Consider the following 27,569-nt stretch of genomic DNA (forward strand, 5'->3'; position numbering starts at 1 on the left):
TTTAATTATGTGATATCGATTGTATTTTTTATTCTCTCTCTTATCTCTCTCTCTCTCTCTCTCTCTCCTCCCTCCCCCCCCTCCCTCTCTCTCTCTCATAAACAGATAGACTTATTTTAATCTTTGTTAATAAAATACTGTTTTAAAGAATAGTAAAGATATTATTGCATTTTCTTGCTCTTTCATTATTTTATAATAGATATATTCTCGATCTCATTGATTTCAATGCAAAGTCGACATTTCAATGCAAACTATAGCAACAGCGATACAATGTATTTAAGAGAAGTACTGATTTTTTTAATTTTAAAAAGTACCTTATGAGAAAAATTAACACAGAAGAATTCAAATTCACAAAATTATATAAATTAATATGAAAAAAAAGACATACCCTGACCAGCGCCGGTCACAAGAATGCGTTTTCCTTCAAAGTTAATATTCATGGTTATCGAGCGACTACTGAGCGAACACTGACGTATAGTGATGTGTAGTTCTATCCCCCCTACACGATCTTTGATATGCTGATTTTATCCTTGATGCTTTTTCCAGTGAGCATATGTGAAGAGAATGGAATTTACAAGAGCGTCAATGAGAGGGAGACAGTAACGCGATAAAGCACACTTTGATAAACCTTATGCTCTGCTCTGCTTTTGCATTAGCCTGATATGTTATTTTTTGTTTTCATATAGAACATAAAGTTCCTATAATATTGTAAAAACATTTAAATGAGTAGACGCAGTTCACAGAAAGTAATGTACGATCAAAAACAACAAATTGTTGTGACATTTTATGTGGAAAATGTCGGGTTTTTTAGTTTAAAAAAAGCAAGCTTGATATTAAAGAAAGCAATAAACAATTAACTTTTAGTAACCCGACAGTATGCAACTTAAGGGAGAAAACTCAAATAAATAGCTAAAAATTCATCAATTTTCGAGAATTTATTGTCAAGAATATATTGAATCAATCTCTTTGAAATTTTCAATATACTTTATTATTTAATTGTAGATTTGATAAAAAATTTTATTTTTATAATATATATTTAAATATTAATGTTATAAGGATGTATGTCCAACTATTAAAAAAAATGGTGCTTCGCACGGTGGAGTATAGGGATTGCTATTCTTATCTGAAATGAAAAATTTGAAAAATGAAAATGTTAGTTAATGAATATACATTCAATACATGAACCTATATTTTTAAGTTAAAAAAGGCAAAAATAAAAAAATAGTGATATTTCAAAAAAAGCTGCGTTTTAAAATAAATGATACTAAAAAACAATTGTTTATTTCAAAAATATTTATATAAAAATAAGTTTATGCTGTGAAGAACATATTATATAGAATATGTGTACGCAAGGAGTAGTTCGTTTGTTTAAAAATTGTTTGAGCTACATTCCACGCCGCTCGAAAATTGTCGTTTCGAGAAAAACGCGAATTTTTTTGAGAGAAAAATAATATTTTTTTAGAAATTTAAACTGTTTTATGCTAATCTGCATGCCAGATTCGTATATCAACTCGGCACAACATGCCGCTAATAGCTGTATAACTACCTTAAATTTTCGAATTCAGTTCTAGGTCTTTGACAAGCTTTGACATTTTGTTCTATATGTTACGTACTATTAATTTATGAAAAAAAATTACGACCTTTTTTTCAACCTTCTATATGAGTTTTCCCCCTTAATAAAAAATTAATTATTTCTCTATTTCTGATGAAAATTTTTCTCATAATTTTTATACGAATTGGAACATTTTTTACAAATACTCAGAAATATTCGGAAAGTTTACATTTTCTCTCAGAACTTCTCATACAAATGAATTCTGAAATATTCTGAAATTTCTCATCCCATAATTTTTTAAAAAATATTTTTAAATTTTTTAGATTTTGTACAGTAATATTTCATCAGAAATTATACTTACAAAAAGTCTTAAAAATCTTTCGATGTTTCATAATTAACATATATGAAAAATTCTAAAAAAAGATATAGATTCTCTGAGAAATGTTCCAATTCGTATAAAAAATGTGAGAAAATTATAAAATTATAGAGAAATTATCCGAAAAATTATATAGAAATTCTACAAAATTATATGAAAAATTCTGAGAAAAATTTTCATCAGGGATTATTTATTAAATTATTTTTATCATTTATATCCTGTTGTGCTGGTTTTGAGCAGCATCTATTATTGTGTTCAATAACGACGAAGAGAGATAACGTATGTTAAGCTGGCATGCATATTCGAAATATCATACACGTATTCTTGGGATATAATTATCCTTGCACCTTCCTATTGTATTTGCAAGTACAATAATAATCTAAAATAGCTTATCCCCTGTAATCTATATCATTTGCATCTTTTTGTCTCACTTAGAAACAATTCCTCGAAAAGATGTTCGAAGAACTATTTCTAACTGGGATATCATAAGCTATAAATATTTGATGCTTTGTTGCATTACGGAACCGTGAATTCCACTTGCACTTGTACAATATTAACCTTTTTAGATTTATCTATAAAATTCTAAACACAATGCAATTCTAACAGCAATAGCAATAGCAATAGGAACAGAGGAATCCAACATATGCGAATGCATATGTCAATGCACATATTCCTATTCTTGTATGTTGAATTCCTCTATTCCTATCACTATCGCTACTTCTATCGCTATCGCTGTTGCCTTCGCATTGGGTTTAGGACTTTAGTTTCGTTGCTAACTCTGCATTAGCTCCTTCCAAATTAAAACTCCTTAAAAATTAAAGAATGCGAAAAATTAAAGAATGTATTCACGATTCCATAATGCAACAAAGCATCAAATATTTATAGCTTATAAGAAATGCAAATGCAAGAAATGCAAATAACATAGACTACGGGGAAGAAGCTATTTAAGATTATTACTGTACTTGTAAGGCGCAAGGACAGTGAGAATACATGTGCATATGTACCCAGCAAACGAGAATGGATTAAAATGCATTGAAATTTTTTTCTATTTTAAATAGCAAATACTTTTTTTGGATTCAATTAGATTCAATTGGATGCAATTGGATTGAAAAATTGTATTTCCTATTCAAAATTTTGAATTGAACAGTATTCACAATTGTGTTTGTTTGCACAGAAAAAGCTAAATATTATTTTTAGATTGAAAGGCATAGAGATATACTTCATACAATTCCTATAAATGAATAAAAATGCATTCAGAATTGAAAAGCATTCATTTTAACATTCATGAATCAATATTTCTGAAAATCTGAATCCATTTCAATTCATTTCAATTCATTTCAATTCATTCTTGTTTACTAGGTAACCAATGTATTATGGTATTTCGAATTATGTACGTTATCAGTCCAATGTACATTGTTCCTCTTCGTCGTTATTGAACAATAATAGATGCTGCTCAAAACACAACAAAATCTGAATGATGATAATAATTTAATAAATAATTGAAATAATGAGAAACAATTAATTTTTATTAAGTAATATAATATTTTTAGTAAATAATATTTTTTATTAAGTAATATAATTGCATATGGCATACGCATGAATACACACTCGAACGCAATGTCCATGTCGTTGGTCCTGGATTTCGCTAAGAATAGGGAATTTTACACTCTGTAACAATGTATCGTTTTATACATATCTTGGACATATATGAGTATGTAATTATATGAGATATAATTATATGTGGCACCATATATGTATAATATAATACATAAGGAACATAAGATGTTCCGAAACGGTAAAATATCAGGAAAACTGTAAGTTTTATAAAAAAAATGTTTTAGATAAAAGTTTAAAAAGCTAGCTTCAGCAGTTTGACTTTGAGTTGGCGTCGCCAAGGTATGGCAACTCGGATTTTTCAAGATTTTTTCCTAATTTTTTCCTTCATTTTCTTAGAGTTCTTGTTGAGAAACACTATAATTTTAGGTCAGCCATTTAGAAGTTATTAAATATTTTATGATAAGATGTCAGCGACTGTATCGAAAACTGGTCACATTTTTGCGTTAAAACTTTTTTTGTTTGTTTAGCAGATATTATAAGCTATAACATATAAGAAAACCATTTAATTTCACCCAATTTCATATAGGACGGAGTCCTTTATTATGTCAACATAATAATTTTAAATATTACTGTAGATCGCAATTTTTTAACAGTAATTTTTTTCCCCACTTTGCGCTGATCTAGTGAGCGATTGTGAGTTTTTGTACGTATTGCACTTTTTTGTAAAATGTCGTGCAACCGAGTCGGAATTTTCTTTTCCTACGAGCAAACGCAATCGATAAGCCGTAAGGAGGGGCGAAAGAGGGAGGGGCGACTTTTGGATCTCTTGTCGGAGACGCCGTAATTCTTCGGCTCTAGTCTTGCTTTGTTAGAACAGTATCGATTGTTGTTTAGCTCTGTGTAGGTCTATTCCACTGGCATGTTATTAGAATTATTCCGTTTTTTTTAGAAAATTCAATAGAAATCAAAGGCATAATAAAGTAATTCCAATTGGAATCCATGCCAAATGACTCCATAATATGCACCTTAATTACTGTAAATTTCGAACGATTATATATCTTATTTATGATCACAAATAATCGCGAATTATAAAAACAAAATAAAAATTATTGATCTGAACGTTATTATAATCTATTACACAATTTTTTGTTATTATTTTTTGACCTAAACTTCAATAATTTTAATAAAAATTTTTTTTCCAAAATTTACGCAAACATGAAATATCAAGAAGATATAGGACCGAAAGCTTTCTATTGTGTTATTGCTATACGTGCATTGCCATATCTCAAAAAAAAAGATACACCCTTCTTTCAAGTAAGCCAAAATAAATTTGGTAACAGAATAGGTCTATATTCTCAATTAATCACTGTTATGTCAGCATTTCCAGCTGCGAGTTCCTAATCCTCAGCTGATTGATCGTAAATCCATAGATATTCGTAATCCGTTTAATGTCTTAGACGCAAATAAAGCCCTCTGATCGGTTTGTTTTTTAAGACTTTTTTAAGACTGTACCTAAGTACACGGTCTTGAATATAAGATCTGACTATGAATACCGGCTTATAATTATTAAAAAGTAATCTTGGTGTATCTCGAAAAAATATTCTGTATTAATTAATTCTGTATTATTAATTCTGTATTAATTCTGTATAATAACTGTCCTTTAATTGACGAAGGAAGTAAGAAATGAAAAATTTTTCCGTCACAATGGGTGATAAGCTGATGAAAGAAATTACAGGTCCAAAGACTTTAAAAGAAACTGAACATGGACCTGGAAGTTATGAGATAACTTGCTGGCCAGAAAACGCAATGATGCAAAAGTTTGCAAACAAATGTTATTTTTGGAACTGTTCCACGATTCTAAACGATTTATAAATCCCTTACTCCCGGGCAAGATTAATAAAATCTTCTAAAACAAATAAGTTCAATTATTTCAAGGGAGAACTAAAAGACTTTCTTCAAAATGTTCTGTTTCTCTATCAGATTATATTAAAGTAAAATTATGTTAATTAATTATGTTTTATTTCAATATTGCTTCTTTTATGATCTTTGATTTATGGTTGTCTGATCTACATCTTTTATCTTCTTAAGGATACATATAATTCTTTTTTGAGAACGCATAATTCCTTTTTCTGTTTGAATCAAAAGAGGCTGAAAGATTTCTCCCGCGTATCTACATTTGAGTTTGACAATTTGTTACCCAGGTTTTCAGAAACTATAAAAACTTGGTCTTTATAATACTATGCACTAGGCGGACTAGATAAAAAGAAAAATATTGTTTATACCATTTTCATTCAAAAATATTTTTTATTTTTCAAATTATATTTTTAACATTGTAAAAGAATTTTAAAAGATCTTTTTTTATAATCAGTATAATATGAAACATCCAAATTCGCTGGAAGTTTATCTCAAAAAGGTCAAAAGGGATCGATTGTAATTTTTTCCTTAGGGCTTGAAAAGTGAAACGTTTCACGTGAGTTCTATTGATCATGTACGATTCTATGGGATCATGTAATTCTCTAAACTGTGAAATTCATGAAGAAAATTGTTAATATTGCATTGAGAAAAGTTATATATAGATATGTACGTGCATATATAAAAAATAATGTCTTTTTTATCATTTTTTTTTAAACTACATACATAATCGCTATACATAAAAAGTTTCACGTGAAATCTCAATGAGTGAAAAATGAAAAGTAAAAAGGAAAATAAAATGTGAAAAGTTTTACGAAAGTATATGATCGACCACCAGAAGGGTTTGATTTTTATGATTTTTTCTTCAAAGATGATAACATCTCTATACGATTAGTGATCAACGAAATATTTAAAGAATTTTTTTATTTGGCACATTTTTAGGTATGATACATTCAAATATTTTTTTACAATGTTGGTACATACATTATATGTAAAAGTATAAAAAAAACATTTTTGCGAATTTTATGTAATATTTTACGAGCGATGATTTATGTTATTCTTATAAATCTACAAAAATCGATATTAGATAAAAGTATATTTATATGTTTATTCGCGTAATATCTATATACTTGAACAAATATGTCTTCAAAGGAATCTATAAAACTATGGCATCTTCTTCTGTGAAAAGGTATAAGATATATATATATATATATATATATAAGTATAAGATATATATATATATTCCTGTATACATATTCCTGTACACACTGTGTCTAAATAACTATATCATCTCTCATGGGCATATAAAGCAGACTGAACTATGTGAATCGAAAAGATCTATCAATTTATAATTTTCGCAATAATTACCGAGAAATTAATTCCTAAACATCTTCGAAGCTAAATATAAATCAACGCAGTGTTTTATTTCGCCACTGCATTATCGTTGCTGTTTGTATAATAATAAAAAACTGGCGACATTAAAATGGTCATATATTATATGCTAATCGATTATAAACTACAAATTAATAGTATATGGCAATATAACGGCAGTATAGGTATTTTACGTTAAAAAAATGTTTCAATCTGTTATATAAAATAGATTATTGGCAGATTTCACCGACTAGATAAATTGCTATTTTTTCTTATCTTATAATTTCCCTTTGATTATAATTCTTCTTTTTTTTCCAAGTTATCGATAAAAGTATCATGCACGAGTTTGGAATCTTCCGTGTCGCTAATGTGTCCATCCTCGCCAGTATAATGCGACGGATAAATTAAAAGTGGATTTGTAGATAAGATAATCAAATTCCGAGTGGGAAATTGAGCCGCCCACTGTTTCCTATTGAATATTAAAATGAATCATCAATTAAAATGAATATTAAGATTCATTCAAGTCATTCTTACTAAGGATACATTACATAATATGAAATCGCAACTTTTACAACGTTCAATCAGATTTTATGAGATTTATCATTAATCTATAATTTATACACACACACACATATATATATATATATATATATATATATATATATATTTTTTTTTTCTGAAATTATTCTTTTTGGTTCGAATTCAATCAAATATTGATTTTTCCGTAAAATATGAGATATGTATATACATTTCCTAAAACTTTGAATCATTTCACATACTCAGGATGCGTATCCGAAAGAATCGGAAGGAATTCATCAACAGGAATTAATTTCTTGAGAGGCATAGCATCGATCAATTTCTTCGCTCCGCTTTCCGACAAGAAGTAACCAAGAGTCCAGTAACTATATCCTGCTCGTACCAAAAATTTAGATCCTTCCACCAGATTCTCTGATTTCACCAATTTTTTTCTTCCCATGTATCTAAAATAAAATTATGAAAAAATGTAACGTGCCAATTTTAGATCCGATGTCTCTCAGAGTTAATTTTCTTCAAATAAATTTACTTTTATTGCCATAAAATTCAAAAGAGCGAGAAAATTCTTAAATCAGTTTTACCGCTGCTATAATTGCAAACTGATACAATAAAGCTTTAATTTTTTTATTTCAATCTTTTTTTCTTCGATTTTTCAATATAACCATTAATAAAATGGTTTGGTGATTGGAAAATAATAAATTTTGCTAAATATGACTTACATCAAATCCCATTCAAGTCTGAGATTAGACAATTCCGCCAAAACGTAATCGACTTTCTGTCGAAAGAATGGCTCGAAGCGAACATCATCCTCCAACACTATAACGCTTTTATAACCGTGCTCTAGTACCTAATATATATTAAGTCAGTAATTAACTTTTTTTTAAATATTTTTTTCCACTCAAGAGTGCCTTTTATTACCTTTTGCCATACGATATAATGACTCAGAAAACAGCCAATTTCGCCCATCGTCATTGGTCTACGCGCAAAGAAAGATAAATTATTATAGAGAATAAATTTCGAGAATTATGAAGGAAAATAGTACAAACGATTTCATACTTAAAGCAAATTTGACAGATCATGCATCATTAACGAACAATGGCTGTCTGAAATCTTCTTTTTTAAATTTAAATTTAATCGATTAAATAAAATTTTTTCACGCGTCTATTTTCACCTTTTATGATAAGGATCCGAATATTCGAACATCGGTATCACGCCCCATTTCTTCAGGGAACTCTTGTTCAAAACCCTGAAATGATGAAAGAGAAATAAAATGAGATTAAATAAATTAGATTAAAAAAGAGATTAAAAAAATGAGATTGGCACAAATTGACGAAAAATACATGAGAACTTCCTGGAAAAGGTATAACCGAAAAATAAGTTCATTAAGACAATCTAAAATATATCATTACTCCATTAAACAATGAAACGTTAACTAGAATAGCTAATATATTGATGCCCCTATAACTTATACATATAATGTGTATAAAAATAAACAAAATATAATTTAATGTAATATTTGGAAAGCTTTTTTCCTTAAATGTCTGACAATAAATAAATACATAAAGTAACTTTATATATATTTATTTATTGTCACAATATTTATTTATTGAACTTTATTAAAATTCCGACTGAAGCTGCGAATCTATCAATTAATCTTGAAATTTAATCGAAACAATAAATCTTTGGTATTATATATAACTGCGTATTATACATATATATAATAATTGTACAACTTGTTATCTAAATAAAAAAAAGTATTTACAGAAAATTTCAATAATTTGGATAAAATAACGAAAGTGTCATAATTTTGTATCATCAGGCTATAAATATACATTAATATACTATATATATTAAACTTTTATAAATAAAAAGGAAGGATTCAATACACCTGGGAAAAAGCTAACGATAAATCGTAATCTTAATTTTGAAGTTGCCGCTGATTTAAAAAATAAAGAGAAAAAATTCGTGCAAGTATGTGTTTTATATTACACGTATCATATATGTAGTTTAATTTTTAATTTTAATTTTTTTATTTAAGTTTAATATATATATATAGTACCAATGGGACCATTTACTTACAGTAAATAAATATTTATTCAATTCATAAAAATTAAACTTAAATTTAAATATCATTTGTTAAATAGAATAAATATTTATTTTCTGTAAGCAAATAGTCCCAAAATGATACTAACTATCTAAACAAATATTTATTCAAATATCGTAAATTTTTTTTTAGTATAATGCTATCGATCGAACTTTCTCTCGAGTGATTAGCACATACTGAATAATAGCGCGAAATTAAATACGATTTTTGTTAAAATAATCTAAAAGCATCATATCATTATTCTAATCATTATTCTATGTTCATCTGAATTGTTACAATGTGCACATTTTACGCGTCAAAAAGAAAGAAGTTTATCAATTCCTTTTTCACATAAACTGTGTATCGTTATTCTCAAGAGAATTTATCACTTGCAATAGGTGCATGTACTGTTTCTGAATAAAACAAGGAGGATAGAGTTCTGTGAGTTTACAACTCTCAACGAATGACACCAGCCAACTTTCAGAAATTTAACAAAAATCTTATATTGTGAATGAAAAAAACATTAAGAATATTGAGAGGAAAATGGTTCATCAATCTTTTTGTAATCAGAAACAGAAATTCAATATTTCAGAAATTTAATACGATACCAATCCTTTCTTTGGGACTGTAAATATCCGTGAACAGACAAATTTATTATTCAAAATTAATTAATTTAATAAATTCAAATACACGATTCCTGAGATTCTATAACGCGCAAAATATATTCAAGAATCATCGGATCAAATAATCTTAATGATTACGACAAAAATTTATTCAATTCTATTAACATTAAATAAAAATAAATATAGTTAATATAAATAATATTCAAAAAGAAAATATTTTCCTTTCTAATAAAATGTATAAACTCGATCAACTATTAGATGTACTATTTATTTTTATTTAAAAAATTTGCAAATATCCTAATGTCTACTCCAATTATTCAAATTACACAAGAGAAGATACAATTATTACAACCGTATTGTCTTTTGAACAGCATTCACTTTCTTCGTGCCGATTATGCTAATAAAAAATATTTTCTAATATATGTATTCATAATTAATATGAAAATAAAATAGAAACAAAACTGAAATAAAATCTGCCTAAAAATAATACCTGCTGGAATATATATATATATTGAGTTGTCTGGAAAGTTCGTGCCGACCGACCTTTCTGGACAACCCAATATATATAATATGTATTTTATACACTCTTAAATTTGTCAAAATTTTTTTTCAATCAATCATTAGAAGCTAATTATTTTTATTTAATTAATTAATAGAATTAAAGAAATTTAATTAATATCATATTTGTTTTAAAATTAAACATTTATATACAATATTTTTACAAAAGTTATCTTTTTTTTTTAAATACTGCGATCGAGTATATGATTTTCATATGTATTTTTATAAATTTTTATTTTTATTAAAAAATTTGTAATATTTGAATCAAATATATTTCAAAAAAAAATTTTATCTCTATTTTTATGCTAAGAAAAATTATGTTAGTTTTTAATAAGAAATATCAATCTATATATCAAATATTACTAAACACTTTTTGTTATTTCGTATGGAGATACATATAAAGAATCACAATCAATTTGCCGAAACAACATGTAAGTGTAATTGTTATTAATTTATTCTTGATTGACTGAATAAATGTCCTAAGATTTCAGATTTTTACGTCATCAAAAATTTCGCATTGTATTCAGTAACCTGATTTTTTGGCCTTTCGTTTTAATGATATATTCATATTCTCTACATTGTTAAGAGATACCAAACAATGAGACTCCGCTTTTACGAAGCGAGATCTCCCGCTCGAACAAGAGCAGTGTTACGCAAGAATTGCCTGCTGCGGACGATCAAAGCTCACTCATTTTATCACTGGCCGAAGGACCAATAGTGTCCAAAAAAGAACGAAAACAGAAAGATCAATTGGCGAGATCGCGCTATAAACTCGTTAAGGCGAGTCAAAAATTTTTATATCCAATAAATTAAAACTATTAAAGTTATAAGATAAAACAATACATTATATGAATATACTAAATAACAAACATTTTTACCTCCCACGAAATCATTATCAATAAAGACAATTATCGGTTTTTAAAAGATTGCAGTTAAAATTCACGCATGTTTGAACGGGAAGTTACTTGCGTTGCTTATAAAATGCGGCTAAATCTTTATGTATATGTATCCTCCATAAGTACTTCACAGAGTATAAAGAGATCAAACTCAAGCGGCCGGTCTCGAAAAAAATCGAAATACGGAAAAGCGCTGTATGGAAGAATAGAATTCCTCTAGTAAGAGCTAAGACACCGAGTAATGATTTTTTATTAGTTCCGCCATATATAAGAACAAAGTGGTGTATACAAAACAGAATACAATGATAAATGGTACGTATGTATGTATGTACATAGTGATGAATTCAATTAATATTGATGTAACATTAAATCATTTTTCTTTATAATAATTATTTTAAACAAAATATTTGTATTATTTTAGTACTATTTTTATGTATAGGGATATAGTCTATAACTTCAAACTTACGTACATAAAAATATATAATGTAAAAGTATATTTAAAGCTAATTTATAGATAAAATGCCTAGCTGTAATGCACAAGATTGTAAAAATTCCTCGAAGGAAGGAAGTTATAAAATATATTCTATCCCTATAAAAGATAAAGAAAGATGTGCAATTTGGATAGCAAATACACCTAAAAAAATATACAAACTGGACACCTGCAAATATTCCGTATTATGTCAGGTATTCTAAAAATTCATATTCTTATATATATCCAGCAGCAAGGACGTTTCAATAATGTATCTTATTGACTTTAGGGGCATTATTTAACGTCATTTTATTTGCTGAATATATGTATTAATACAATGCGATATAATGAGAATATATAAAAAAGAATTAATCTATTATTATTAATAAATTTATTATTTATAGATTCATTTTGATCCTGAAATGTGGGACTTCAAGCAGATAGCACATTAAAATTAAAACATAATGTTGTGCCTACTTTATTTAATCAAGATAATAATTTATTTTTTTGTTTAACTTCTTCATTATCACTTATATTATATTATTAATTTTATAAAAATTAAAAAAGTATAATCATTTATTATGTCGTAATAAATAAATAATAATAAAAATATCAAATAATAATATATTAGTAATACTTATTAGTGCAATTAGTGTTAATATTTATAATTGTGGATTTTATTATAATAACGTATAACTTTTTATACACACAGACTGAGCCGGCCTTTTTCAGTAATTTTTCACTTTATTAAAATAATTGTTCGCTGTCAAGGAACTAAGTGTCTAGACTAAGCCAAATTTGCTAGCAGCGCCAAGTTTTTTTTATATTAAAATTTTTTTATTTTAATTAGATGCTCTTATTTTCATGTATTTTTATTTAAAAGTAATTATATTAGAGTCATTTCAACGAAATGTATTTTCTGTTTATAACTGGCGCAATTTCAAGATTTCACACATTTAAAAAAAAAATTATTATATAATATACTTTCATAGTTTGAAAAATAGATTTGGAACAAGTTTAAAATAGGAAGTCATTTTTTTCTTCAAGAAGCACATATATAAGCACGTATAATAATTTATGTAATGTTTTTTTGAGAAGAGCACGCACAATTGGCGCTTCTTTTTTACCTTTTTTTAAAAAAGATATGATTTGGAGATAACATCTGTTCCTATAATCTGCTAACATTAATTTATTTTTATTATATATTATAATACTATTTCAAATTTATTCTAAACGTAAATATTCTAAGTATATTTTATTTATGATTAATTTTATCTCATGATTTCTTTATTAATTGAATATTGAATTGATAGTATCTGCATTTCATTTTTATTTGAAATTATCGACAGAGAAAAAAGATATTTAAATATGAAAAAAAAAATACATTTTCACAAAGTTGTTTTTAATTTATCTCATAGTTTCTAATAAAAAAATTTCACAAGGAACATTTCTGAAGTGTGTGATTTTGATAAACCTTTAACTTATCTAGATCAAAAAGAATATGCTTTTTATATACCCGCTTTCACTTTTAAGAGACAAAACATCTTGAAAAACTTAAAAGTGAAAAAGAATATGTATAAAAAATATGTCTCCATTATTTTGGTCTAGACATATTAAAGTTTTCAAAATCGTACGCGATCATATACTTTCTTGTCAATACATTCCCTCATATTTTTATATTTTTAGTTTATTTAAAAGCTTATTTAAAAGTAGAAAAACGAGATAAAAACTTAAAAATATTTGGAATTAATAACCAGAGAATTATTTTTCTTAAAATGATTATATCTAAAAATGGACAGAATATTGGAATTAAATTATACATATTTATTCAAAATATTGATATATATCGAATTTTTGCATTTGTAAAAGATACTGCATTTATAAATTGCATTTATAAAAAGATATATTTCTTTTTATCTTGTATAATATATAACTTACCTACCATCCACAGCATCTATAATTTCCGCCCGAATACCAAGTTCTTCGAAAAGTCTCTGCATCCTTCTACGTCTCTCTGGTCTTCTTAATAGATTTATCATGTAAATGTCATCCACACCCAGAGTGTCTTTCTCCGGATATATTACGAATTCTCTTAAATCATCCGACAACGGCAAATAATCGCTAAATGCTGTACAAAACGCAATTTATATCAACCAACACTGTCAACTGTAATAATATTATGTTGTAATATTACGTAGCGTAGTATTATAGTTAGTGATAAGTAATTTATTATCTATTTATAAGTTAAGGAATTGAAATGATCAATAGAAAATAAAAAGGATAGGATGTAGATGGAATGGCAATTAAAGAATATAAGGGAAGGGAATATAAGAATAAAGAAATGCTAGGTAAAGAGAAATAAGAAATGAAATATGGACATAATAATAGACATAATAATAGACTGTGATAGGGTTGTGATATAGAAATTATGTATAGGTAAAAGGGAATGTATAGTAATAGTTTAGGTTTATAAGATAAAGACGGGAGAGAAGTGCAAGTATGAATGAGTTAAGTATTTCTGTAAACCAAGTCCCCTTCTTGGTTTGTATATGCTGAAGTATAAATAAATTCTATTCTATATTGTAATATTCCTAATTGAATATTATCACATTGGATATTATATTACATAAATTTATTTTTATTCATTTACAATTACTTATTTATTTTATTTCATTTATATTATGCTTCTTCCTTTACAGAAGCAAGCTTACCTAACATTTCCACTTTGGTATTAATCAACCGTTGCATATCTTCTGCGATAGTCTCATCATTCTCCAAAGGTACCATAATGAAACCATAAATGTCATCGTTACACACGAACAATGACACATCTATAACATAAGCATTGATTGTATTCCAAAATTCACTGCCAGTGCTGAAAATGTATAGTAGTACACGTAATGTAAACTGTAGATTTTCAGCATTAGTAATGAATTTTGAAACACAGCTTATGTATATATTGTATATATGTAAAAAATTTTTAATCGAAATCAAATCTAATTCCTTGTAAAATTAAAAGTTAAGTCAAAGTATAGAATATAGGCTAATAATAAGAACAGAATATACTAATAATTAAAGAATCAGTTTAATCGGTGTAAATTTCGTACTATTATTTATAATTCATATTTTAACTTTTAAACACATGACAACTTTAATATATATAGACGATAACTTTTAATATTTACCTGATTTATTTGCTCCTATGGCAAAAGTTATGATATCGTCCACTGGTCCATCATAACCGGTCAATTTTTCGGCCTTATAAGTAAGATAATCAGAGTAGCGTCTTCTCAGATCTATGAGTACTGCGCTATGAATCATGGGCACGTTATAGCAATCAATTTTCTCGCGAAATAGGATCGGCTCGTATAGCTCTGTTCGCAAATAATAATGTTCCGCTGTCATTCCAGCCCAAAAATTACTATACATGCCGTCCGATCTTAATAAAGGCGCAACAACAGTATACCCCTTATGTATTAAATTACGAATAGTACTTGGATTGATCAAAAAAACGTCAGCATCCAGCATCTGCACACACAAGAAGTTTTCTTTTCTTTCATTTTTGTTCTTTTTTCTCATATAGTCTGTAAATATCCGTACATGTATCAGACAAATGAAATGAGATTCTTTAATGCATATTGCTACTATAATTTTTTTTATTATTAGTATTCTTGAAACTTATCTGAAATCATTCACTAACAAATATTGTCTTATGTCCTTAATATAACTATAAATTTTTTAATTGTGTTATCCATAGTATAATTTAAGACAGAAAATAATTTCTAAATTTAATCCTGGTGAAAATAAAACGTAAAGTACAGAGTGTTAATAAAGCGCGTTAATTGGAGTGTAAAGGAAGTGTATGGGGGGAATAACGGAAACGAAACTCGTAAAAAGCGAAACACATAAAAAACGTAAAAAACGTAAAAATCAATTGAATTAAAGAAACATAAATAAAGTGTAAGTTCTTCGGCAAGCACGAGCAGAATGTTTGTTGATTGTATATGGAGCATCATTAGGCTGCATAGAGAACATAAATGGAACATCGCGCATTATCGAATTCTTAAACGAACGTAAATGAAATGTGATCGAGGTCCTTGGATAAGCATACGATAATATTTTTAAATATATTTTATTTATTCCATAAACGGCGTAAACATCTAAAAAAAAATCTGCTTTCATCTTGGAATCCATGGAGCTCACTTCAAAAAAAATTTCATTAGAACACAATTGAAAAATCTTTCAATACTACATCTTTTATCCTAGTCTGTATGGTTTTTTAAATTCTAGAAGTTTAACTCGCTGTATCCATCTGTGTGATGGCGGTAAAGTTCCATATATCAAAGCACTTCCTTTGATCTAATGAATCGAAATGCCGATAATCTTCCTATTGATTATTTCGACCGTCATTTGACCTAGTCCAATAAGTGCTTAGTATTATTGGTATAGGATTAATAAGTGAAAATATCGTTAATAAGTCAAAAATGGAGGACCTATGCATTACTTTAATGTACATATAGAGCTTTAAGTAGCGGTGCCGCGTACTGCTGAACGATATTCTGTTTCGATGTACAGCTTATGACACTTTAAAAAAAATTTTTTTTAGTTCTATATCCTTGAAGTATACACGAAATGTACATTAGAATGCTCCGTGTAGGTATTCTTTGCGGAATGTTTAGGAAGCGTAAAGTACTAATGAATGAAGTGTTTAAGAAGTGTATCTACACTCTTTGCGGAGTGTTATGAAGCATTTGGGAAACGTTAATGAAAAAAAATTTTAAATGTGTGAAAAATGTAACAGATGTGTTTCGAGGGGCACCGCACAATAGAAGGAATAGGAAACAGAGAATAGAGAATAAGAATTTCAATCTATCAGAAACTATGTATTCCACAATACATGATTTCTGAGGTTGAGGTTGAAATTCTTATTCTCTGTTCTCCGTTCCCTATTCCTCTTATTGTGTGAAGTCCCTTACGAAACATTTGGGAAGTTCGGAGAACATGTATAAATACTCAAAATCACTAAAGCCCAGTTCCACAACTAAATTCATTATCTTTTTCCAATTTTAGAATTGGAAAAAGATGAGAAACAAGTTGAATCTCGATTAAGAATTAACTATGAGTTGTGGAACTGGGCTTAAGAGTCAATGAAATGTTTAAGAAGCGTTAAAATTTTTTGTTCACACTTCTTTGACGCTTCGACAAGCTTTACATTTTTATCAAATTATTTTTAAAATTTAGTTTGGCTATTAATTCAACTGTCAGTTGCTTGAAGTAACATTTTTTATTATAATTTAATTTAAACAAGTACAATAAATTATAATTAAAAATTTTACTCCAAATTTGCCAATTGAATTAATAGCCAAAATTAAATTAATTAGAGTTTATTAATCAAAGTAACTGCAAAATAACAAAATAAAATTAGCTTACCAAAATAAAATCTGCCCATATTTCTTTTGCATAATCAAGTGCTTGTTCACGCAAATCTATTATATGTGCAAATCTGCGAGGCGACCAATCGGCGATTGATCTCTCATCCTCGAATCTTGTCGATGATGCATTCAAATGTACATTCATCGAATGATACATCTTGCTCCTCGAACTAATCCATTTGTTCAATATTTCGATCGAATTGTCAACATTGTTGTCGCTGCGTATCCTGAAATGATTAACAAAAAAATCTTCGCATCTTTCTTGAAGGGATTGCACTGTTATATTTTTCGTAGAAATATTTGAAAAAACAAGTTAAATCAAAATAAAAATTAAACTATATTGTCGAAATGAATATATAAGAAATATAATACAAATAAAATATAGATAAATCTCCAAAAATCTAAACGTGAAGAAGACTTCTAAAACTAGCGCGGCACGTTCAAACACATCCGGTATTATATATTCGCGCGTTTGCGAATCGACATGTTTCCGCATGCGCCGCATCGATTAGCGGATAACTTCAAATATAAATTTATAAATAAATTTGAAACCGTGATAGAACGAATGAAAATGTGACGACAATCAATGCGATTGTTTCGAAATATTTCTAATTTTCTCGTATTCGCTCATACTTGAGATTTAATTTTATGACGATTACGTATAATTATAATATAAGACAATTCTCAATAAATAATGGGAGTGAATTCTTACATTATTTTAACATCTTAATTAGAAAAACGCTGATCAATTTTTTAATTATAAGTATATATCCAAATCCTCAATATCCAAAAACTATGTTATATTGATGAATTTATAAATGCTTCTATGAGTTTTACTATATCATTACCGAACAAAAAAGTGAGGTTATGTCTAGTCACTTACCAAAAACTTATTCGCTTCTTTGGATAATCTTGATTCTCTAATAAACTCAGAAAGTACGGCAACGTGTGTGCCTTATTTCTAACAAGGACACTAATCAACACGGTTGGTTCTTTTAAGATTGTGTCGCACGTAACCAACCACGCAAAACCAATGAGAGAATAAATAATTAAATATCCTCGAAGGATCATCGTGATACAGATATAAAATCGGTACATTTTAATCACACACGTGTCTCTTCGTGTTCGCCTATTAGAAAATTTAGACAGACGAATGTGAAGATTATACGAAGAAACAATTCCTCTAACATGATCTTTCTATCTCATCATTCTCATCCTATTATCACAAGTACGTAGATGTGCGCAATCGATAAAACAGAAAATTGTACGCAATGTTCATCACACAGTGGCTGCGTTAAATGTTTACTGCAGTATATACTGAAAATTTATAACGTAACGTGAACTACAGATTTTAAGTACTCGCAGAATAACAGAACACAGCCAGTGCAATCAATCTTATAACATTTTTTATTCAATTTTTTAAATATATGTATATAAATTATGTATATGTATATAAATTATGTTGTATATATAAATCCTCTGCTTTCCTCTTCTCTGTTTTTTCCTCATCTTTTTTCTCTTCCCGCCCCCTCCAAGTTTTGTACAAAAAATGTATCACAGAATTTGAACAAATTTACTATTATAAATATACATTGATTGCAAAACTTACTATTATAAAATATAAATTGATGGCAAAATTTTCCTGTATTTTGGTCATATTTTTCTTATAATTTAACTTTTTACCAAAGAAATATCTTCTTTTACTTTTATTCCTTTTATTTTATTTACTTCTTCTGACTTTACCTTTTTCTTGTATGCATAACTAAGTTTGGTTTTGTCAAATTCTAGAAGCATTATACCCAAATCTCCACTGTATCTATTCTTTGCAATCTGGATACACACAAGATAAAATAACTCATATTGAAGATTGAAAAATATATCATCCAACAATTGCAGATGTACATACCTGTAAATATTTCTTTCCTTTTATGCTAGTAAGTCTTTTGTCTTGTATAATCAATATATTATCAGCTTCTTGACTTGCTTTGGCACTGCCAAAAATAGACAAAGCTGTCAATTCTTCATCTCGTTCTTTTCTTGGATGTATAACCAAAGTAACATGACAATTATATTTTGTAGCAAAATTTCTGAACTGTGCTATGATCTTGTCTTGTTTCCAAAATCTACGATACAACGCTGTATAAAAAATAAATTTTTCAAAGAGAGATAAAACACATTCGTCTCACCTATCGGTCATTTCTTCTGACATGCCCATCATAAATTGCATATTGTCAATTATCACATGAGCTATGTCATGTACATATGTTGCATGCATAACTGCCTAAAATAAAAAAGCGAAAAGTTATATACAACATTAAATTTTTCATTTATAGATAATGTCTTATAGAAACATATAATGTCATACATCCATAACAACTTTGATATTCTGCTGACCATGAAAAGTCATAAAATAAATTGGTAACTTGTTAAAAGCATCTGCATATGTATTGAATTTATCCAAGTTATCTTCCAAAGATACTTCTGCCATTTGCTGCAACATAGTTCTAGCTAACCGAGCATTTCTGATTTCAAAACTACCCCATAATGTGTTGACACCTTGCATTGCTAAATCTAGCGAATATTCGCTCATAAATGTAGTTTTGCCACTGCCTAAAAATTGATATGTGTAAAAAAATGTAATTTTATAAGCAACATCCTCTGATGCAAATGATTTAGTTATCTCTTTAGTAATTAACTGATCTGTCTTACCAGTTGGACCAGTTAGTATTGTAAATTCTCCTCTTCTATGTCCTTTTAAAATTCGATTTAAGGTAGGATATCTTTTCCATTTTACACCTTGAACTTTATCTATATTTTGCAAATCACATAATACATCTTGTCTGAGGTCATCAAAAATAGTAATACTTTTATGCCAGATTGGTTGTGCATTTGCTAAAATATGTTTAAAGTCATAATCTCTGTCAGCAGCTAATTTTGGTCTAGGTTGCGTGTCAATTGGTCTCACGAAGTAACATCTCTTCTCATTTAATTTCTTAGCGAATTGTCTGGCTGTATACCAGCTAGGTTCGTCATTTCCAAACCATAGAATTAATTTTTTAAAATTTTCAAAATTTGGCAACAATTGCTGTGGCAAGTGTTGTAAATTGTATGGCAAACAGATCACGTTTGCTGCCTTTCGAGATGCTAATGCTAATAAATCGAGTATTGTTGGTACAACCACTGCAGTCGTATCATTTTTACTATCTTTTTGCTTATAAAAAATAAATCCACTAACATTGGAAATAGGTATGATTTGTTCTAATTCTGGTTTACAAGAAAGAGTTTTATAACCCACAACAGTACCGAAAGCAATTAATGGAAAATATAATAATGCTGGTACAGCTGCATATATACCATTTAATTGTAAAATATCCTCTTGTGAAATTCTCTGTAATAATTTTCATTAATGTGTAATATTTGGATATATATATATATATGTGCATATATATATATATGCGTGCGTGCGTGTGATGTGTGTGTGTGTGTGTGTGTGTGTGTGTGTGCGCGCGTGTGTGTGTGTATGTGTGTAAACATTGAATCTATGTTAATTATCTTACTGGAAGAGAGAATATATTCAGAACTTCTTCATATAACTCTGATGACAAATCTGCAATTTTCTGATTAGATTTCACTATGTTATTCCATTTTGTAGCATAATCTTCTTGAACTTTTATAGCATTTCTCAAAGTTTCCAATTCTTTTTGCATATTATTTGCTTTGGTTGATTTTGTTAATAAAAATTTTTCCAATATATTCCATTCTCCTTTAGAATGGCATTTATCACATAAAAAATATCCTGTAATAAACAAGTATATTTGTATAAGATACAATTATTTTATCAATTTCTTTATGTACCTTCTATCAAATATGTTCTATACATTTTATTATCTTATACATTTTGGTTTACCTGTTGTTTTATTAATATAAATATTTGCCTTTTTAGATTTTTCAGAATCACATATAGGACACTCAGTGACTAGACATGCATGTCCATCAATGGTATTAATATTCTTTTGCTTCAGTATTTGTTTTATGTGAAATAATGAGATCCCAGGTACTGGATCATTTATAATGCTACTATTAGAATATAAACGACGATAAAACATCCAAAATCTGTCATATCTTTCTGGAGTTAAAGAACGCATCAATAATTTTGAAGACATTTTTCTTGTCTAATTGAAGCGTTATCAACATTGAAGTTATAGATCTAATAGCATTGAAATCATTTTGATCAGTAATAAAAGTTAATATCTCATCACTGGAGCTGTAAAGAATTTTATCTGTATAATTATTTTCAATTATAATCAATATAGACTGCTTTCCTTCAGGAAATGCAGTCGATATAAACATCGTTTTATATTTTTCTTTTCATGAATAATACAGATAGAATAACATTCGTGTCGATTTGTTTCCTGAGAGAAGTAAGTATAAATTTTTGCATTTTCATGTATAAAATATATTTAATAGAAGAAAAATTATTAGAAAACTCAAGTTACATTTTTTATATTTCGAAGTTTTTTGATGTTTACATAAAAAGAATAAGGTAAATATAAATTTTGAAACACAAAACTACTATAATTTAAATTATACAAAAAAATAATTTGCTTTTAATTAATTAAAGCAAAGAATATGTAGAGTGAGCAGAGAATTATCATTTAAAAAATTATTTTCTGACTTAACTAAAAAAAATTTTGAAACAAAAACAGTATAAAAAAAGTATAAAGAAACAAAAGTGACACTTGAACAATTTTTCTTTTCAGAATCTATTCTACGCAATAAAATACAAATTTACATAATAACAGGAAAATCAGAAGAGAAAGCGTTATATTAAGCATTTAACCGATTTTTTCAAATCGTATCATTATTGACATTATCAACATCACTAAAACAAATCTCTTAAGAGATCTTTTAGGATGTTTCAGAACAAATGGTCTTTATTCTTTATATTTGTTTTATTGATGTTGATATTGTCAATCCGTAATAATGGAAAACCGGCGTATAGAGCACGTGATCACAAAATAAAACCAACACCAGGAGGGTGCGTTCCAAAACTTAATTCTGGCTGTGGTCAAAGTCTCGCTACAAATACTTTGAAGCATTTGATGGACCAATTAGAAGAAAGAATTTTACAAACTGACCAATTAAAATATGCTTCAAAGCATTTGCAGTATGACCATACCCGCTGTACACCCTCAACTCCGAGTATTCTTTATTTTTATTTAATTTAGTGACCAACAAAGATAAAATAATACTCGAGTTGACAGAGTTGAATTTTGGAACGCAACCCAGAGGATTGAATATAAGATCTGACTATGAATACCGGCCATAGAGACCCTCTAATCAGAATCTAGCATCGATATTTAGGCCGATATTCATACGGCTCCTGCACACAAAAACGCGGTAACGCTTGCCGCACGGCAAAGTTGACGTGAGCCATCAACGTTTCTTGCTTGCTCGGAAGTAAAGCCAGTTCTACATTAGTTGCAAGTCGATCGTAAATTTGTTGCAACAACCAATCTGAAGCTTGCATTTTGAAATCAAACTTGCGAGCTTCAGCTTGCAGTTAATGCAGAACCGGCTTAATAGATATGTAATTTTCACCGCGCCACAAAAGTTGAACTCAATCCAACTTTTGCCGCGCGGCGGAAGAAATATTACATCATTTTTAGAAGTTTATATGGTGAGGCCGACTTAAGAACATAGAATTATTAATTAGTGCGATAACTTCCGCGCGGTAAGCGTTGACGCGTTCAATGTGCAGAGAGAAGCCTAAGAGCGACCATATTCGGGATTTAGCTGTTACTTTATTTTGAAGCGCTTCTATGTCCATAAAATGTGGACATTGAACTATGCAACCAATGTCCACAATCCGGTCGGTAATGTCGACGATTATTTAGTTGTATTCTTCGCTATATCCACGAATTTCGATCCATTAGATAACAAAACTGTAAGTTGTCTAACAAGACTTAGAGCCGGTTGTTCCATCTTTTGGTAAATTTTATCTGTTGTGTAAGTAACAAGACCCAATCACATGCGCGAATTACCAAATTTACCTCATAAATAAAATTTATCAAAAGATGAAACAACCAGCCCTTATTACAAGCCCCGATAGATTGATTGTTCGTCTGTCTATCTAACGGACTGAAATTCATGGATATAGCGAAAAATACAACCAAAAAATTGTGGACATTCAATTGAATCATGGATATTGGCTACATAGTTCAATGTTCACATTTTGTAGACATTTTGTAGAGGCCCTTCAAACTAAAGTAACAGCTAAACCCAGCCAGGCATGGCCACTAAAAGTCTATAGATTATCTATCTATATAGTCTGCGGTTGTATTCTCTGATAAAACATAACCTTTTACGCGTGTTGTGCACGTGTAATTTTATTTATTGTTTATTCTACATTTAGTATTGATCAAATCGCCGGTACGTACAAAGCAAAAATATTGTTAAACCAGCATTTCTGATTACTTATTGATTACTTAATTCAGATTGTTTATGTTACGAAGTAAAGTTTTTATATTATTATTTTTCTTTTTATATATATAGGTCATTTAATATGATATATAAAAGGAATTAAAGTCACATTTATCATATTCATCCGAAAATATTTCAGAAAAAAAGTACATTATTTAATTATATATATTGCAATGACAAATCAACGGCTTTCCTGTGGATTGGATTTGTGCTGTGCTGTAAATTTAAATGATTGTTTAATTTATGCATCTGAATCAAGGTAAATTGTTATTACATGTTTAAATGTCATGCTTTTTACTTATCTTTATTTATTGTAATTTGCATATGTACATTATTATTTTTATTCATGATTTCAGGTATGATTTTATTTGTGTCTCCTTGGTTCATCCTTTATTTAAAAGAGAATTTATTTCTGGACCTGCCAAAAATCGTCCAGGACCACTCACTAGGCCTGATTTAATTTTAAACAGTTCAGGTATAAATTAAATATATATTTATAATATTTATACTTATATTTTATTAATTATATCAGTAGTCAGCATTAGATAACTTTTACTTACATTTTTATATTGATGTTCTCTTCTTATCCTTGTTCCAGGAACAACGATATCAAGTCTGTTTTTTTATTGCTACACTCTGAACCGATGCAATAAGTTGAAGTGAATGTATATTTCAAACATGTTTTATTTATTGTATGCACTGTGTATATCAGTTCAAAAAGTGTAACAATAAAAAATATCTTATTATATGATAGACTTATCATATGATAGAATTGTATCTTTTGCTGTTATAAAATTTTTTTGTTATAAGCTTCTGAGATAAGTATCACAGATTTTATTATTAATTAATTTTCAAGATATGAATGGTAAATAAGGGATAATGAACATACACATTATCTGACATAAAAATCTAACCAAAAGTTGTATCTAATGCTGATCACTGAATTATATCAATAATTTTAAAAAATAAATTAATAAAATCAAATTTAAATAGAATCAATAATATTACATTGCAGATTGGAATAATAGAATAATTGCGAAGTTTTCATCACTTATCAATGTTGACTCGACCAATCCAATTATTAGAAAAAATAGCGAAGAGACTTTGAATCAGGAATTAGGCTTAGCTAGCCATTTTGGTTTGTCGGGAGTGACTTTAAAATTAAAATACGGGATAAACAAAAATGTGAATCTTGCAAGGATCATTTCTGATAAAATATCAAATCACAATTGTACTTTCCAGGTAGCACATATATATATACATATATGCATACACATTAAATTATAATTTATAGTTTTAATTTTTTAATTAGAAAATATGTGTGATTAATACTCAATATACTTTTAGAAATAAACATTTTGAAACAAAGATAATGTTATTTATGTTGAACAACAAGGAAATATATTTACCGATATAAAATCTATAAACTGTAGAATTAGTACAGTTAAATTAATACAGTTTTTTTAAATTATGAAAACATATTAATTATTATAGGTATGGATACAAGTTCCTATGGAGAATCCAATTAGACAAACCTATTCTTATAGAACAGAAGATTATCCGGAAGACGAGAATCCATGGGAATGGTGGAATTCTTTTAGAGTAATATGTGATTATAATAAAAAATTAGGAGTTTCATTAATTGTCAGTCATGATTTGCCTGAAGAAGAAGAGGTAGTTTAAATTAAATTTGCAAATTAAAATTGTGCAATATGAATATATATGTATAAACCAATTTAAATTTAAAAGATTGATAGGTGGCTCGGAGAACCAGTGAGATGTTTAATTTTGCCAACAACGTTATTTTTAACTAATAAAAAGGGATATCCAGTACTAAGTAAAGCACATCAAGCATTAGTAAGAAGATTTGCTGTCCAAGAAGTACAATTTATTTTAACAGGCGCCTCACGTTATCAAAGTGTTAGTTATTATCATAACTATCTTGATTATTTATGGAAGGTAAAATTAAAAAAGTTTTCTAAAAATAAATACTTAATTTTGTAGAATATACAAAATAATATCATTTTTTAAGGGATGTCAAAATGATGGAACGGTGGAAAAATTTGCTCGAGGATATGAGGACTATCTGCAATGTCCATTACAGCCTCTAATGGATAATCTCGAATCACAAACTTATGAAATATTCGAGAAGGATCCCATAAAATATCGAGAATATCAAAGTGCTATATACGAAGCTATAAATGCGATAGTATATAAAATGCAAGAGGAAAGAACGATGTAATCGTCGAATCATATTAATTAATAAAAATAATATCCTTAGAAAAATGTATAACAAGATTATAAATTTTTAGAATCATTATGGTAGTTGGTGCTGGAAGAGGCCCGCTTGTAACCGCATCTCTGAATGCCGCGAAAATGGCATATCGGGAAGTAAAGATATATGCAGTGGAGAAGAATCCTAATGCCATAATAACGTGAGACCATTTTAAAATAACAATTATATTAGATTGGATAAAAAAATCTTTGTTTTTTAAAATATTTTAAAATTTCTTCTTTATTAAATGGTAATATAATTAAATTTGATAAGAAAAAAAGCTAATAAAGCTATCTAAAAGTAAAATGAAAGAATCGATATTTTGTTTAATAAAGAAACAATTTTATCCTTATTTATTTTAATTTTTATTTATTTTAAAATGAATTAGAGAAGACTTTTTATCCAATAATTTCAATCAAATTTTAAATAATCGTGAATTACATGTGTTCATTATTTCATTCTATGTTTATAGTTTACAAGCCCTTCAAAGAGATATGTGGAAAGAAAAAGTTACAGTGATATCATGCGATATGAGAGAATGGAATCCTCCGGACAAAGCTGATATAATTGTGTCTGAATTACTCGGATCCTTTGGTGATAACGAATTGTCACCAGAATGTCTAGATAATGTCCTTAAGTTCTTAAGAGGTTTGCATTACATGCCACATTACGTAAATGATGTTAATCTTGCATTAATAGTATTAATTTTTTCTTTAACTACTTGTTTGAAATTTTTATCAGATGACGGAATTAACATACCACAATCATACACTTCATACATAGCTCCTATGCAATCCTCTAAATTGTACAATGAAGTGCGACAACTTAGAGATAAGGACAAACATCCGTTAGCTCATTTTGAAACTCTATACGTAGTACATCTTCAAAATAAATACGATATAGCAAATCCGAAACCACTTTTTACATTCAAACATCCAAATACAGGTTTGTACAAAATATCCAATATTTTAATTATTTTATATTTTAATTATTTTAATTTCTTTACATGTTTGTATTTTTTTAGACGCTCTTGCTGACAATTCGAGATATGAAATCAAGACTTTTCAAGTAGAACAAAATTGTGTATTACATGGATTTTCAGGATACTTCACAGCAGTTTTATATGAAAACATTACATTAAGCATAGAACCTAGCACATACAGCTCAGATATGTTTAGTTGGTTTCCAATCTTTTTTCCACTTAAGGTACGTGAAATAATTTTTATTCTTTAAAGTAAATATTCTTGCAAAATATAAGTTTTGTGGTAGATAAAAAAAATATTTATCGATACACAGGAACCAGTACAATTAAAAGCAGGAGATGAAATAGTGGTTCATTTCTGGCGCAGATGTGGTTCTAAGAAAGTATGGTATGAATGGTGTCTCAGTAAACCCATACCAGTCTCAATCCACAATATAACTGGACGCTCTTCCGTTATCGGATTATAA

General features: G+C 28.3%; 4 protein-coding genes across 4 annotated transcripts in view; 1 reads left to right on the forward strand and 3 right to left on the reverse strand.

Moving 5' to 3' along the window:
• LOC105624183 (L-xylulose reductase) overlaps nucleotides 1–440 on the reverse strand; it is a 6,167-nt gene extending 5,727 nt beyond the window's left edge. Inside the window, exon 1 of the mRNA XM_012205542.1 lies at nucleotides 389–440. Within this exon, the coding sequence (XP_012060932.1) occupies nucleotides 389–440 (52 nt within the window). The remainder of the gene's footprint in view (nucleotides 1–388) is intronic.
• A 6,621-nt stretch (nucleotides 441–7,061) lies between these two features.
• LOC105624184 (glycosyltransferase 25 family member) lies at nucleotides 7,062–18,460 on the reverse strand. Its single transcript, XM_012205544.1, has 10 exons — nucleotides 18,246–18,460; nucleotides 17,361–17,589; nucleotides 15,116–15,458; nucleotides 14,642–14,761; nucleotides 13,869–14,058; nucleotides 8,473–8,547; nucleotides 8,220–8,277; nucleotides 8,021–8,148; nucleotides 7,547–7,747; nucleotides 7,062–7,236 (listed from the first exon to the last, which is right to left on the reverse strand). Exons 1-10 carry the CDS (start codon nucleotides 18,458–18,460, stop codon nucleotides 7,062–7,064), a joined length of 1,734 nt encoding a protein of 577 aa, XP_012060934.1.
• A 594-nt stretch (nucleotides 18,461–19,054) lies between these two features.
• LOC105624185 (twinkle protein, mitochondrial) lies at nucleotides 19,055–21,525 on the reverse strand (the record flags this gene model as incomplete). The annotated part of the gene is made up of 7 exons (XM_012205545.1): nucleotides 21,270–21,525; nucleotides 20,920–21,158; nucleotides 20,072–20,750; nucleotides 19,728–19,972; nucleotides 19,549–19,643; nucleotides 19,269–19,485; nucleotides 19,055–19,192 (listed from the first exon to the last, which is right to left on the reverse strand). Coding segments are annotated over exons 1-7 (1,869 nt in total), but the record flags the coding sequence as incomplete, so codon positions are not given.
• Nucleotides 21,526–24,018: 2,493 nt separating this feature from the next.
• LOC105624186 (protein arginine N-methyltransferase 5) lies at nucleotides 24,019–27,569 on the forward strand. The gene is made up of 11 exons (XM_012205546.1): nucleotides 24,019–24,104; nucleotides 24,202–24,320; nucleotides 24,861–25,087; nucleotides 25,340–25,519; nucleotides 25,595–25,804; nucleotides 25,878–26,083; nucleotides 26,158–26,280; nucleotides 26,593–26,768; nucleotides 26,862–27,065; nucleotides 27,145–27,326; nucleotides 27,417–27,569. Exons 1-11 carry the CDS (start codon nucleotides 24,019–24,021, stop codon nucleotides 27,567–27,569), a joined length of 1,866 nt encoding a protein of 621 aa, XP_012060936.1.

Source organism: Atta cephalotes, assembly GCF_000143395.1.
Source record: "Atta cephalotes unplaced genomic scaffold scaffold00074, whole genome shotgun sequence".
Classification (NCBI taxonomy): Eukaryota; Metazoa; Arthropoda; class Insecta; order Hymenoptera; family Formicidae; genus Atta; species Atta cephalotes.